Source organism: Nerophis lumbriciformis, linkage group LG01, assembly GCF_033978685.3.
Source record: "Nerophis lumbriciformis linkage group LG01, RoL_Nlum_v2.1, whole genome shotgun sequence".
NCBI classification, from domain to species: Eukaryota; Metazoa; Chordata; class Actinopteri; order Syngnathiformes; family Syngnathidae; genus Nerophis; species Nerophis lumbriciformis.
In genome coordinates this window covers 43274922-43290229 of record NC_084548.2, presented here as the reverse complement: position 1 = coordinate 43290229, position 15308 = coordinate 43274922, and the positions used below count along the sequence as shown (strand labels likewise).

General features: G+C 40.7%; 1 protein-coding gene across 4 annotated transcripts in view; it reads right to left on the bottom strand.

Annotated features, from left to right (window-relative positions):
• Positions 1-15308, bottom strand: part of agap2 (ArfGAP with GTPase domain, ankyrin repeat and PH domain 2) — a 65319-nt gene that overhangs the window by 4499 nt on the left and 45512 nt on the right. For 2 of the 4 annotated variants that reach the window (XM_061982469.1, XM_061982484.1), the window contains 5 exons: positions 11308-11367; positions 10926-11077; positions 8691-8781; positions 8339-8561; positions 319-586 (listed from right to left, as the gene is read on the bottom strand). In XM_061982469.1, the coding sequence (XP_061838453.1) occupies positions 319-586; positions 8339-8561; positions 8691-8781; positions 10926-11077; positions 11308-11367 (794 nt within the window). The remainder of the gene's footprint in view (positions 1-318; positions 587-8338; positions 8562-8690; positions 8782-10925; positions 11078-11307; positions 11368-15308) is intronic. The other 2 variants (XM_061982492.1, XM_061982478.1) reach the window with 1 other exon arrangement.

Genomic DNA, 15308 nt, shown 5'->3' with positions numbered 1-15308 from the left:
GGCTGCATGACAGTTTGATAACATGAGGAGTGGAAGAGGATTTCAGTAACAACACAGGCAGCTCTGGAGAAGTCCATGGTCAAGAGGGTTAAGGCAGTGCTTAAGACACAATTTAGACATGTTCACTGTGAGGTGTACTCACTTGTGTTTCCAGCTATTTAGACAATAATGCCTATGCGTTGACTTATTTTTAGAGGACAGTAAATATAGACTCCTATAAAAACTGGACATACACTGACTACTCTAAGTTGTGTTTGAAATTCTATAGTATTCCATGGAAAGACAGCTGAGAAAGAGCAGTGAGATGAGGAAACCCACCCAGATGAGCAGTTGGGTCATCACTGCGTCACCCAGCTGACAGGCTGAGTGCAGGGCCGTGCCAGATGAGGCGGGCTGAGCGTTGATTAGCTCCTTGGTGCTGTGGGCGAGCAGGAGCAGGAGCCTGGGCAGGTCCCTCTCGGTCACAGCGGACAGCAGCCGTGCAGGCATGCCGTCGTCTGTCGTCGGGATCCCTGGCCCTGGTTTTAGAGCTGTCACAAACGCCCGTTGTTCATACTTGGCACGAATCCAGGACTCTCTCTCTTCCCTTTTTTAAACAGACAGTGGATAATTGTCAGGCACACACTAAGAATACAATGGTACACTCTGTAAGAAAGATTGAAGTTTATTTGTTTGCTGTCAAATGACTAAAATGTCTCGGCACATTTTGCTGTAAGCTTCATTATGTTTCATTTGTTGGTTTTGTTGCATTTCTGAAGTTTTATGGATACGAGAGCTGCACGATTTTGAGAAAAAAACAAACTGCGATTTTATTTGCGTTTTTTAGATTGTAGCTGAGATAGGCTCCAGCGCCCCCCGCGACCCCAAAAGGGAATAAGCGGTAGAAAATGGATGGATGGAATTGTATACATATAAATACTTAAAACTGCAAAAGTAATGAGTAAAGGAAGACATGTTACAAGACACCTGAGCCTATAGCACCTACTCCAGGATTTGAGCTCCGGATTTGCAGGTGTGGCTGGACCAAGGTAACATCCTATGCAGGCCTAAGAAGACACCAAGGCTTGAAAAAGTGCTTGATGTCATAGCAACAGGAACTTCGCATTGGCCGCTACTTCTTACGAAGCAAGTTGAGTAATTCGAATGAAGTCCAGCAGCAGGACCAAAACCAAAGTCTGCAGGACATCAATCTCCTTGCTCAGGCTGGGAATGAGGAACCAAGCATAGCGGTGCCCGACCTGTCACAGCCCGCAACCGAGAGTAAGATGCAAGGACGAAAGCCACAAATCAGGTGGCCAAAATCCTGTTAGAAAAGAGAGTGGGAGACAATTGACACAGACATCAGCAAACTCCTCGGACAACTGAAGGGAACTGCAATCAGAAAGCTCGAGAGAATGGGAGACCTAATTTACAGGTATGGTGCAAAGCGATATGGAACAGCAGAGAGAAGGAAACAGACAGTTACACCGACAAAGTCCAGGAGACAGCAGGAGATTGAACGGTTAGTTAGGGAAAGAAGGCAGCTGAAAAAACAATGGAGAAGATCTCCAAAAGAGGAAAAGGAGGGAATTAACGGGCAGAAATTAAGAACCGACTGTCAACCTTGAGGAGAGCTGAGAATCTGAGAAGGAGGTGTAAAATGAAGGAGAAAACTAGATCAAACTTCTTCAAAGACCCCTTCAAGTTTGCAAAAAGCCTTTTTACAAAGGACAAAAGTGGCAAACTCAAAACATCAAAGAAAAAATTTGAAGCTTACCTCAAACAGAAACACACTGACAGCCAGCGGAGCGGACCAAAAGCTCTACCACCTGATATGCCACCAATAGAGTCCCCAGAACACCACCTCGACATTAACCCTCCCAAGTGGAGTGAGGTGGAGAGAATTGTGCAACGAGCAAGAGCTGCATCTTCTCCTGGGCCCACGGAATTCCATACCGGTTCTATAAGAACACTCCGGGGGTTTTACACTATCTTTGGAGGCTGATGAAGGTAGTGTGGCAGAAACAAGCAATTTCAACTGCATGGCGGAGGGCAGAAGGCATCCTGATCCCCAAGAATAAGGACTCTGTGGACATCAGCCAGTTTCGACAAACAGCCTTCTTAATATTGAAGACAAAATGTTCTTCAGTGTAGTGGCTCAGGCTGGCTACCTACCTGAAAAGGAACCAATCGACTGATACTTCGATGCAAAGAGCAGGGATTCCAGGCTTCTCGGGGTGCCTGGAGCACACGAACATGATATGGAGTCAAATTCAAGCTGACAAAAAGGGTGGTAGGTCCAGGAACAAAACATGGAGATAAGAGATCTCCATGTTTTGTCCAGGAACAAAACATGGAGATCTCTTATCTCCATGTTTTGTTCCTGGACCTAGCAAATGCCTTTGGGTCAGTTCCTCATGATCTCCTCTGGGCGGAATTCCACTATTTCAGTGTCCCCGCTTCCATAACTGGCCTCGTCAAAGCCTATTTCCAGGACCTACAGCTATGCCTGACAACTGGTGAGTGTACCACAGCATGGCAGCGACTTAAAATAGGAATAATGGCAGGGTGTACCATCTCACCTCTTTCGTTCACAATGGCTACGGAGTTCAACATCCGAGCCTCTAGGTGGGTGGTAGGAGGTCAGAAGAGTAAATGAGGTCTTCGTCTCCCGCCTATCAAAGCCTATACGGATGATATGACCATCCTCACCACAATCAAGGCGTGTGCTAGGCGGCTGCTGAACAAGCTGCAAGAAAACATCCAGTGGGCCTGGATGGAAAGAAAGCCAAGCAAGTCCAGAAGCATCTCTGTTGTGAGGGGGAAGCTGATGGAACATCAATTCTGTGTGGGTGAAGAGGCTATCCAACAGTTACTGAGAAGTCTGTCAAGAGTCTTGGATGTTGATATCATGCCACCCTCAAAGACACAGAGCAGGTGGACCAGCTCAAAGGGATACTATAACTGGCCTTGAAAACATTGAAAAGACCATGCTCACTGGCCGGTTGAAGCTGTGGTACCTCCAATTTGGGTTGCTACCCAGGCTAATGTGGCCTCTTACAATCTATGGCGTACCAACCACAAAGGTAGAAAAGTTGGAGAGGGTGGTTAGCTCATTTGCTAGGAAATGGCTGGGTCTTCCCAAATGCTTCAGTAACATCGGACTGTATGGAAGAGGTGTTCTGGAGCTTCCTGTTTTCAGTCTAGTTTAAGTGTGCAAAGGTAAGGCTCGAAATGACGCTAACAGAGTCTCGTGACCCATGCGTTGCCCAAATAGCTCCTACCTTGGTGACCGGAAGGAAATGGACTGTAGCGGCAGCTACTCTGCAAGCAAAGGAGTATCTTAGGCACAGAGACATCATCATCAACCAGCTCAGCGGCGCCGGCTGGTTGTGGAGGAGGTATGTTGGCATGAGTAGGCGGAAAGATGTGCAAAGGCTGTCTCACAAGTCAAGCAAGGACTGTGGATGAGCTGGAAAGGAGTTAAGAGGAGAAAGGTCTCATGGAGATAGCTCTTGGGCATGGAGGCATCTTCATCTTACACTCCACTTATGATGTCCTTCCCTCCCCTTCCAACCTCAAACAGTGGTACGTAGAGGACCCCACATGTCCCCCTCTGTCAATCTCCAGCTAACCTCAAACACATTCTCGTTGGCTGCAAGACAAGTCTGTCACAAGGGCGCTACACCTGGCGGCACAACCACGTCCTGAAGTGCCTAGCAGCCACGTTAGAGGCCAGACGGGTGACGATCAATGCCCTGCCCCTGCCAAAATTACATACAAGAGAGTTCATCCAAGAAGGTGCAGAGTCAGACAAAGGCCATATACCAGACATAGGCCAGCTCGGAGGGGCTCGTGACAGGAAAATGGTGGTGGATCTCAATCAAAAGCTCTGCTTTCTTTCAGAGACAGCCATCAAACCTCAGACCAGACCTTGTGCTATGGTCCTCCTCACTGCACATCGTGTACATAATAAAACTCACGGTTCCCTGGGAGGCTGCTGTGGAGGAGGGATTTGAACGCAAAAGCCTTAAGTACATCGAGCTGATGCTGAGCAGAATGGATGGAAAGCCAAGGTCTGCCCAGTGGAAGTTGGCTGCAGAGGGTTTGTGGGCCGAACAACCATCAGGCTGCTCAAAGACATTGGAGTTCGAGGCCAAACCCTGCAAAATACCATCAAAGCCTTCTCGGGGGCAGCAGAGACAGGCAGTCGGTGGCTGTGGGTGAAGAGGAGAAACACCATCTGGAGCTCAAGTAACACCTACAGCACAAAATGGTTGAAAGCAGAAGGGGGGTCACCTGGGATGCCAGGTGTTGCCAATGAGCCCTCTGGAGGTGTTGTGGGCCTATCATTGAAACACCAGTGAAGGAGGGTGCCCACCTGATGACTCCAATGAAGCTGTCAACCATCCCCCTCCTCCTCTCCGTGCCTCATTTTGCAATCCCACCCAACCAGGTCCAACACTATAACATCACTGAAGTAGCTCCGATGAATGTAGCCTTCTATTGCCCCTCTACTCAGGTGTTTTGTATCATGGGATTGTTCCATCTAGTCCTAAAATTGAACTTTTAGACTGTCCATCAACAGTAAAAAGACAAAAGGAAAAAAAAGTGTGTTGTACTGTACAGGTTTGAAATAAATAATTAAATCAATCAATCACATATTCTAGTATCAAGGTGCCATATATTAGAACAATATGCAAAAACTTACTTTAAAACATGTTTGGCTTTGTGCAGACACGCTCAGAACTTTTGTCTACATCATGCTCTTAAACTGAAGGATATAAACTTCCATTCATCATTAGTGTAGAAGTGTTTACTATTGTAGTTTAATTGGTAGGTTAATACCTTGTTATCCTAAATAAATATGCAAACAAAATGTTTTAAATGTAACTTAAATAAATATTGAGCATCTTAAAGTGCATTTTTTCCAAGTTGGAAAATCAAGGTTGCATTGTGTTTTTTTTTTGTTGCCATCACGGCATTCTCGCTCATTTGTCCGTGTTGATGGGCTCATATTGCCCCATCTGATTTGAAGCTGTAATATTCCCACAACAGGACATTTGGCTTTGTAATCATATTTACTTTCTCAAATCGTTGTTACTATGTGGGACTTCTCACGAGCGAGTCACAAGGCTCTTTGTTCGTGTTTCTTGTGTTTGTAAAGCTGATTATTGATGATTATTTGCAACAAAAAAAATGTTTTATGAGTTTGAACATCAAATATGTTGTCTTTGTAGCATATTCAACTGAATATGGGTTGAAAATGATTTGCAAATCATTGTATTCCGTTTATATTTACATCTTACACAATATATATATATATATATATATATATATATATATATATATATATGTCTTAATAAGGTTATCCAAAAAATAGTGCTCGATACCGTAGGGAAAAAATCACAAGACTACTTCATCTCTACAGGCCTGTTTCATGAGGGGGTTCCCTCAATCATCAGGAGATTTTAATGGGAGCATTCACATACCATGGTTTATATAGGGCACAGAGTGGGTGGGTACAGGCTGGCGTAGGGGCGTGGTGATTGGCTCATGTGTTACCTAGGAGGTGTTTCCGTCTGTGGCGGCATGCTGTTACAATTTCGCTGCGCTTGTTGAGGGATGACAGGTCTGGACGGTAAATAATAAACAGTTTCTCTTTCAAGCATAGGTTGCATCTTTTATTACCACTATTGTAAGGTGTGCTGGATGCAAGAATTTGCCATGTTATTGAATATTCAACATTATTGTCTTTGAGGTCCCAAATGTGTTTGCTGAGTTCTGTGGTATTCCGCAGGTTTTGGTTCCTGAAAGAAGCCTTGTGATTGTTCCATATGGTTTTAAACTCTCCCTCGGTTATTCCTACATATGTGTCGGATGTGTTAATGTCCTTGCGTGTTACCTTAGATTGGTAGACAACTGATGTTTGTAAGCACCCCCCGTTGAGAGGGCAATCAGGTTTCTTTCGGCAGTTGCAGCCTTTGTTGGTTTTGGAGTCGCTCTGTCCGGGGGCCGACGGCTCATTTGCAATTGTTTTGTTGTGGTTTGAGATAATTTGACGGAGCAGAAACGTGTGAACTCGTTGGGAGTTTCCTCCTCTCCCAGCTCGCTAGCCTCAACCTGAACCTTGGTATTTACCGTGATGACGGACTGGCAGTGTGTCGCGCCTCGCCAAGGAGCAGCGAGAATACCAAGAAGCGCATATGCCAAATTTTCAAAGAGAACGGCCTACGGATCACGATTGAAGCCAACAAGCAAACCGTCAACTTCCTCGACGTCACTTTCAACCTGAGAAATAACAGCTACCAACCATTCACGAAACCCAACACAACACTCCAATACGTGCACCATGACAGCAACCACCCACCCACCACCACGAAAAGAATACCTACCGGAATTAATAAAAGGCTATCGATGCTGTCATCTAGCAAAGCTGAATTTGACCAAGCAACCCCCCTGTACCAAAAAGCCCTTGATGAAAGCGGATACAATTTCACCCCCACCTATGAACCCACGCCAGGAAACCAACCAAAAAAGAACAGAAAACGAAACGACATCATCTGGTACAACCCCCCATACAGCAAAAACGTCTCAACTAACATTGGACACAAATTCCTCACTCTGATTGACAAACACTTTCCCAAAGACAACACCCTAAGAAAAGTATTCAACAAGAACAACATTAAATTGAGCTACAGCTGTATGAACAATATACGACAAATTATCTCAAACCACAACAAAACAATTGCAAATGAGCCGTCGGCCCCCGGACAGAGCGACTCCAAAACCAACAAAGGCTGCAACTGCCGAAAGAAACCTGATTGCCCTCTCAACGGGGGGTGCTTACAAACATCAGTTGTCTACCAATCTAAGGTAACACGCAAGGACATTAACACATCCGACACATATGTAGGATTAACCGAGGGAGAGTTTAAAACCAGATGGAACAATCACAAGGCTTCTTTCAGGAACCAAAACCTGCGGAATACCACAGAACTCAGCAAACACATTTGGGACCTCAAAGACAATAATGTTGAATATTCAATAACATGGCAAATTCTTGCATCCAGCACACCTTACAATAGTGGTAATAAAAGATGCAACCTATGCTTGAAAGAGAAACTGTTTATTATTTACCGTCCAGACCTGTCATCCCTCAACAAGCGCAGCGAAATTGTAACAGCATGCCGCCACAGACGGAAACACCTCCTAGGTAACACATGAGCCAATCACCACGCCCCTACGCCAGCCTGTACCCACCCACTCTGTGCCCTATATAAACCATGGTATGTGAATGCTCCCATTAAAATCTCCTGATGATTGAGGGAACCCCCTCATGAAACAGGCCTGTAGAGATGAAGTAGTCTTGTGATTTTTTTCCCACACATACATATATATATATATATATATATATATATATATACTGTGTATATATATATATATATATATACTGTGTATGTATATATATATATATATATATATATATATATATATGATCGCAATGAATGAATTTCCCCTAAGTAGGAATCATTAATTTGAAATAAAATATTTTCATAGCTGGGGCATAAAAAACCTGGTTGCTATCTTCTAAATACATTTTTAACATAATGATAGCCCTCTAGACATGAAATAACACCTTTTAGTCACCTTTACTCTCTTTTAATCCAACACCTGCCTGAGGCTGAGCCATTTAGTGGCCACAATACTGAACAGCGTGCTCTGATTGGTATGGTCTCATCCAGTGGCCAATAACACTATTGATATTTTTAGTCCATTAAGCCGTTTTTATGCGTGAACATGTTTAATTTAGGGCAATAATGCTGTAGAATATGCTTTAAAAAATCTGCATCGTTGTTAAGCCGCAAATTTGAAACACGATGTGGCAAAGGACGACTGTGTACATTGATTATTTTTCTTTGATTTTATATATTTATACATGTTATTCTTATTTGTGTACTTTCTTGTCAACATGGTCTTGTGCTCCAATTAAATAAAAACAATCTGAATAGTGATGTCACCGTCAAAGCATGGTGATATGGCATCACCTTATGGAATGTTTACCATGAAAATCCAACAAAAATCAAATTATAGTTAATATTTCAGAATAAATAGCCAAATAATTGGTGTACTTTTAAATATTTCTGATCCATGTCTTCTTTTATAACCTGTGATTGTTTCCTTGATTAAAAAATAAAAGTGGAAAAAAAAGTAATATCAAGCCAGTCTTTTGAACAGCTAAAGATCATTAATTTGACTGAGTAAGAAACATAGATTGTGTTTTTTGGTGATCATGCTGATCAGGATGACATGTCTTCACAATTCCATCCTACATGTCAGCTGATGAGATTGCACCCACCGTGACGCATTGGGTGAGGGCTTGACCCGCCCCTGAGTGCGACCCTCCCAGATGCTGTTGGCCATGTGGTTTCCGATGGCAGACAGGACTTGCGTGAGCTCTCCGGGCCAGTCGTCCAGGTCCAGTGAGCGTACTCGAGACAGGTGAGTGCCCAGGTTTCTGTGGATACCCGAGCACTCGATACATATCAGTGCACCCAGGTTGAGGCTGGCCCAGGTGGGGTCTTGAGGGAGATAGAAGGAAGGCTTTAGTGGATGAATGGACTTGCTTGATAGAAATAAACCAAAGCCAATAGAGTGAGACTGGAGTCATCCTTCACAATAAAGCTGCAGCTACAGAGGAAAGAACTTACTTTGAGCTTCACAGTCCACACACAGATTGTTGCCTTTGGTGTTACGGATGCCCTGCAGTGCCACAGCCTCGCTTTGGCTGCTCCGTCGTGCCTACGTACAGATTGCAGGTTTAAAAAAACACTTTCATTTCGCATTATTTCCAATTGAATCATTCCAATGTGGGGCCGACACCATCTCTAATAAATTGATGCATGTACAGATTTGACAAGACAAATAGATATAACAATGATTCTATACACAAAGAAAAATAACTTAGATTCAATAGAAATTTGAAAGAAATTAACTCCAATCTACTGACTGAACTCAACACTATGACCAGCACAATCTAGTGAGATTCATTATAAGAGTTGAATCAAAACTACCTTTTTAAAAATGATAAAACTCAATTTTGATTGACAAGGTAAGAGGAGTGCCAATGTAAATATGTACATTTTGGGGCTTGAAGTTTGCTGTGATGTACGACTGTATTGCATGTGTACTAAGAGCGGATTTGGTTAACAAATGCAGACAGAATAATAACATATTGTATACTTTTCTGACAGTGTTGGTCATAACTAAACATTATTTTTTTGTCAGGGCAGGAGACATTTTTGTTATTACTCTCATGTGGAGTCTCATTTGGCTGTACATCTTCACCTATTTATAAGTGTGCGTTACCCTATATAACAATATTCAATGTACTGTATATTAACAGGATATGTGTCATATATAATTACATTTTCAAAATATTTTGGGGGTTGCAAATCTTTTTTATGGTTGCAAATCTTTTTTGTTAGCAAACTTCATAATTTGTTGTTTGCAAATCCTTTTTTCCATTTTTTTGGTTGCAAATATTGTTTGGGGTAGTCAAAAATCGTTGGTTTGAAAACCCATTTTTGGTTGCAAATAGTTTTCTGGGCTTAAAATCTTTTTGTTGTTGTTGCAAATATATCTTTGGGTTACAACTTCACTTCAATCTTGTGGGCAATATATTAGAAGCCTTTCAATTGGTCAGTATTGCCTACCACTAGTTTTGGGTATTTTGTTGAGTCATTAGTAATGCCCATATGGTCACACCATCATCTGAGACCAATAAAAATGTTCTATTTGGGATATCACCTCAGTCATCTACCCTTAGCAAATCCAAAAATTATTTTGTAGCATTCACTACTTTGTTGGCTAGAAGACTCATTGCGCTAAATTGTAAGGCCACAGCGCCACCTTGCCACACTCGCTGATTAGAGATGTTCTGTATTTTTTCAAACTGGAGAAAATTAGGCTGACATTGAACGGTTGTTCTGGGAAGTTCCAGGAAGTATGGGGTGGTTTCCTAAAAGATGTAAAAGAGACTGATCTCAAATGTAACCCTGATTGATAAGTAATTGAAAGGTAGATAATTGATAAGCTTTGTCTACTTTAGTGTATTGCTGCACCGTGTTTGGGACACTCAGGAGTGCAGTTGTCTGCGGCATCATGTCAATATTTGCCTGTACTTATTTGACTGATTTTTCCTAGTTTATTATTTTTAGTTTATTGTATGTATAACTTTTGTAGGTAACTTGTGTGGGGGAGAAAAAAAAGAACATTTGACATGTGCTTAATTGTATTTCTGGACTGTATATGTCAAAACAAATGTTTTTTTTTTTTGTTTTGTTTTTTCATATTTAGAAAATAACAGTTGAATAAATAATGGTAATAAAAAAAAGAAGTTGACGAAACAAAAATGATTTGCAACCAAAAATGTTACATATTTTAACTTTCAAATACATTTTATTTTTTGAAAACATTTTTTTCCTTCGCAAATTCATTATTTTTGTCTGCAAATATTTTTTTGGGTTGCGGATCCATTTTTTGATGTTTGCATAAAAAGACATATCCCTTCAGAAAGATCTTGATTTGTCATTTTTGAGATTATAGAATGTTTAATAATATTTTTTTTAAACATATTACGAGTGGCTACCGGAAGAGTGGTTAATGGCAACACAGAAGAAATCTGTGCAGGTTAATATTAGAATGTTCTGTGTTGCCAGTATTCGCTGATTAGTTAGTTAGTTAGTTAGTTAGTTAGTTAGTTAGTTAGTTAATTAGCAGCATTAGTTAGCAACATATCTAAAAAAGTTATGGACAGATTTATATGACATTTTCAGGACATGTCCGAAATGGGAATAGGAACAAGTGATTACATTTTGGGGTTAGGGTTGGATGAGAGCAAAAGCAGCGTTGTTAACTTTTAGACACAGCAGATTTAAATGTACCTTATTTCTGCCGCTCTCACAGGACTGCAGGCTCGCCAAAATCTGACTCTCAATAGCCGATACCCAAGAGTCCCTGTCCTCCAGACTCTGAGCTTCGAAGTGCCATGTCTGGCCCGTAAACGACACAATGATAAAGTCTGCATTTTCTTCATCTGAAAGTAACAAACAAGGACCAATCATTTCAGCTGTACTCACTGTACTGTTGGTTAACATCATGGCCATCAAACTCATGCACTATAATAAAACACACATCTATTCAAATGAAGATGAGAACCCAAAATAGTTGCAATGCAAACAAGACAAATGAAGAAATCAGGCTCAGGTATGATGTCAGTCAGGCAGAATGCAAATGTGAGACACTCCATCACTGCATAAATGTTACCTGTCTTATTAATGTTTCTCAAGCTACCAAAGCTCTTTAACTTCCACATTTTGCGTTTGGCTGCAGAGCAAGAGGTGAGCAGAGAGAGAAAAAAGAGAGCCAAAGAAAGAAAGACAGCTGTTAAAAATAGACTGAGTAAACATGATCAGAGAAAGATCTTTGCCATAACATATTTAAAGAGATTGAAAAAAAGAATATTGTGCAAGGGTATTTTTAGTCATCTGAAAATTCAGCCTAGGATCCTTCACATTTATAGACTCATAAATTCCAAATTTCAAATCAGATTTGTGTATGCTGGATATCAGATGTATATCTAAAGATCTATCATCTTCCATATCGTCCATAAGATGTATCATCACCATCATCATCATCATCATCATCATCATCATCACCCTCATCATCATGTTCTGTTTCAGCCCAATTGAGGCTCTGTTCTTCCTGTTGGGTTTGTTTTAAGTGCTTGCTTATGTTGCGATCTTTTGGATTTTTAAAACGTATACTATGGGCCTGATTTACTAAAGGTTTGCGTGTACTAAAACATGTGCAAACTTGATAGCACACGCAAAGCTAATAAATGTATGAAAAGTGGATTGTGTCTGTTAAGTGAGCAGAATAAGGCATGTAACCCCGTTTGCGTCTCTGTCTTTATTAGTATGCAGAATGTATGCTGATCATTAAAACGTCCACAATACTGGGAGGAGAATATGCAAATATACTATACATCATGTGCAATGTGATTTATCAACACTCTTAACCGTTTTCGGAGCTCTATTTCCCATTTAGCACATTTGGAAAAGAAATGCGCAAACTGACACAGTTACACACACAGCTGTGAGAGATAAGGGCTCGCGCTGCAAAGACACATGATGCACAGAGAATCCGCCATCCCACATGTACGTTTCAACATATTTTCATGGTCTATCAGAAATAAAAATATTAGACACATCTTCTATTTAGCAACATTCTTTTATAATGTTATAGATGCGGGATGACTTAAAGGGGAACTGCACTTTTTTTGGGAATTTTGTCTATCGTTCACAATCAATATGAAAGACATGATGATAGCCGTTATATTTTTTAAGCGCTTTTCGTGTTTTTTCTCTCCAGTTCCAGGTCCTAAATAGCTGTCAAAGTGTACCAACTTGTTGGATTACCTCCTCAGCCATCTACATTCCAGGTGAGAGGCATGATTTATGATCTACAATAACTTACAGGGAGCAAGGAAGCGATGAAACAGCAGACCACTCGATGATGTAAACATAGGGACACAACTTGTGATCACGTCGCCGCTATAAATACAAACCCTGTTTCCATATGAGTTGGTAAATTGTGTTAGATGTAAATATAAATGGAATACAATGATTTGCAAATAATTTTCAACCCATATTCAGTTGAATATGCTACAAAGACAACATATTTGATGTTCAAACATTTTTTTTTGACTTTAGAATTTGATGCCAGCAACACGTGACAAAGAAGTTGGGAAAGGTGGCAATAAATACTGATAAAGTTGAGGAATGCTCATCAAACACGTATTTAGAACATCCCACAGGTGAACAGGCAAATTGGGAACAGGTGGGTGCCATAATTGGGTATAAAAGTAGATTCCATGAAATGCTCAGTCATTCACAAACAAGGATGGGGGGAGGGTCACCACTTTGTCAACAAATGTGTGAGCAAATTGTTGAACAGTTTAAGAAAAACCTTTCTCAACCAGCTATTGCAAGGAATTTAGGGATTTCACCATCTACGGTCCGTAATATCATCAAAGGGTTCAGAGAATCTGGAGAAATCACTTCACGTAAGCAGCTAAGCCTGTGACCTTCGATCCCTCAGGCTGTACTGCATCAACAAGTGACATCAATGTGTAAAGGATATCACCACATGGGCTCAGGAACACTTCAGAAACCCACTGTCAGTAACTACAGTTGGTCGCTACATCTGTAAGTGCAAGATAAAACTCTCCTATGCAAGGCGAAAACCGTTTATCAACAACACCCAGAAACGCCGTCGGCTTCGCTGGGCCTGAGCTCATCTAAGATAAACTGATACAAAGTAGAAAAGTGTTCTGTGGTCTGACGAGTCCACATTTCAAATTGTTTTTGGAAACTGTGGACGCCGTGTCCTCCGGACCAAAGAGGAAAAGAACCATCCGGATTGTTATAGGCGCAAAGTTGAAAAGCCAGCATCTGTGATGGTATGGGGGTGTATTAGTGCCCAAGACATGGGTAACCTACACATCTGTGAAGGCGCCATTAATGCTGAAAGGTACATACAGGTTTTGGAGCAACATATGTTGCCATCCAAGCAACGTTACCATGGACGCCCCTGCTTATTTCAGCAAGACAATGCCAAGCCACGTGTTACATCAACGTGGCTTCATAGTAAAAGAGTGCGGGTACTAGACTGGCCTGCCTGTAGTCCAGACCTGTCTTCCATTGAAAATGTGTGGCGCATTATGAAGCCTAAAATACCACAACGGAGACACCCGGACTGTTGAACAACTTAAGCTGCACATCAAGCAAGAATGGGAAAGAATTCCACCTGAGAAGCTTAAAAATTGTGTCTCCTCAGTTCCCAAACGTTTACTGAGTGTTGTTAAAAGGAAAGGCCATGTAACACAGTGGTGAACATGCCCTTTCCCAACTACTTTGGCACGTGGTGCAGCTATGAAATTATAAGTTAATTATTATTTGCAAAAAAATGAATAAAGTTTATGAGTTTGAACATCAAATATCTTGTCTTTGTAGTGCATTCAATTGAATATGGGTTGAAAAGGATTTGCAAATCATTGTATTCCGTTTATATTTACATCTAACACAATTTCCCAACTTATATGGAAACAGGGTTTGTAGTTTGTCTGCGTTAACGCTTATAATAACAATATCACTAATACTTGGTTAATATTCAAGTAACAAAATGTAAATGGAGTATTGTTGGCGCTTTTTGAATAGTTATTAATCGGATTTTATGTGCGAAATAGTGGATCTCCCATTGGCTCTACTGTAAGCGGAGTTATATTTAAGTTTTTTTAATATTTAAAATGCAGTATAAAACAATCTATCTGTTGTCATGTCTTTCATAATGATTGTAAACGATAGGCAAAACTCCAAAATAAGTACAGTTCCCCTTTAAGGGACTGATTAAAACGAATTCAATTGATGTGTTTATATATCTTTCCGTATTTGTTTAATGACATTCGTATTTTCACATAATATATAATACTAGCATATATCCTATATAATAAAAAAAAATTTGAAATACGCATTTTTGTATCTTGAGCATAGTGGTGCAGCATCCTTCCCATACACCTTCAGCAGTAAAAAAAAAAAAGAGATAAAAAAATGCAGATGCCCTACATACACGACTGCTTCTAAAATGCCCATAAAAAGTGGAACATGTGTCCAGCTTGTTTGAAAACCTAGCAAAACACCACAGGTAGGAGCATAATCAAATGAATGTGAGGAAAATGAGAGTGTCTCCGTGGTGATGCCCCATATAGTACATGCAAAATCCTCTTTTAAATAAGGCGGTCTGCACCACTTTTCAATTGTACACACAGTCTCAGTACATGACACGCAAAATGCCCACTAAGACTCTAGTACAGCGGTGTCCAAACTTTTTGACTTGGGGGCCGCATATATATAGCCCATACATATAAATCTGTACATATTGTATTAACATAATGTATACATAATAATTAATATAATTGAATAATAAACGCATGTGAAAGTTCGACTTCTACCTTGTTTACTTCCGTGTCAACCTCCGTAAAGTTTTGTAATCAATCAGAAATATCAAACACACGTGGATAAGAGTGGAGAGTGTTTTGCATTTTTCCCACCATGCTTTGTAATGGATTTAAATGGGTGTAATTTAGATTTTTTTGTGTGGTGCATGGACTTTTTTTTAATAATGTCCACAATGTTCAGTGAGCAGGCTGTGTTATGTGTGACCATGTCTATTGACATTTTGTGTTAGTTGAGATTTAAAAAATAAAA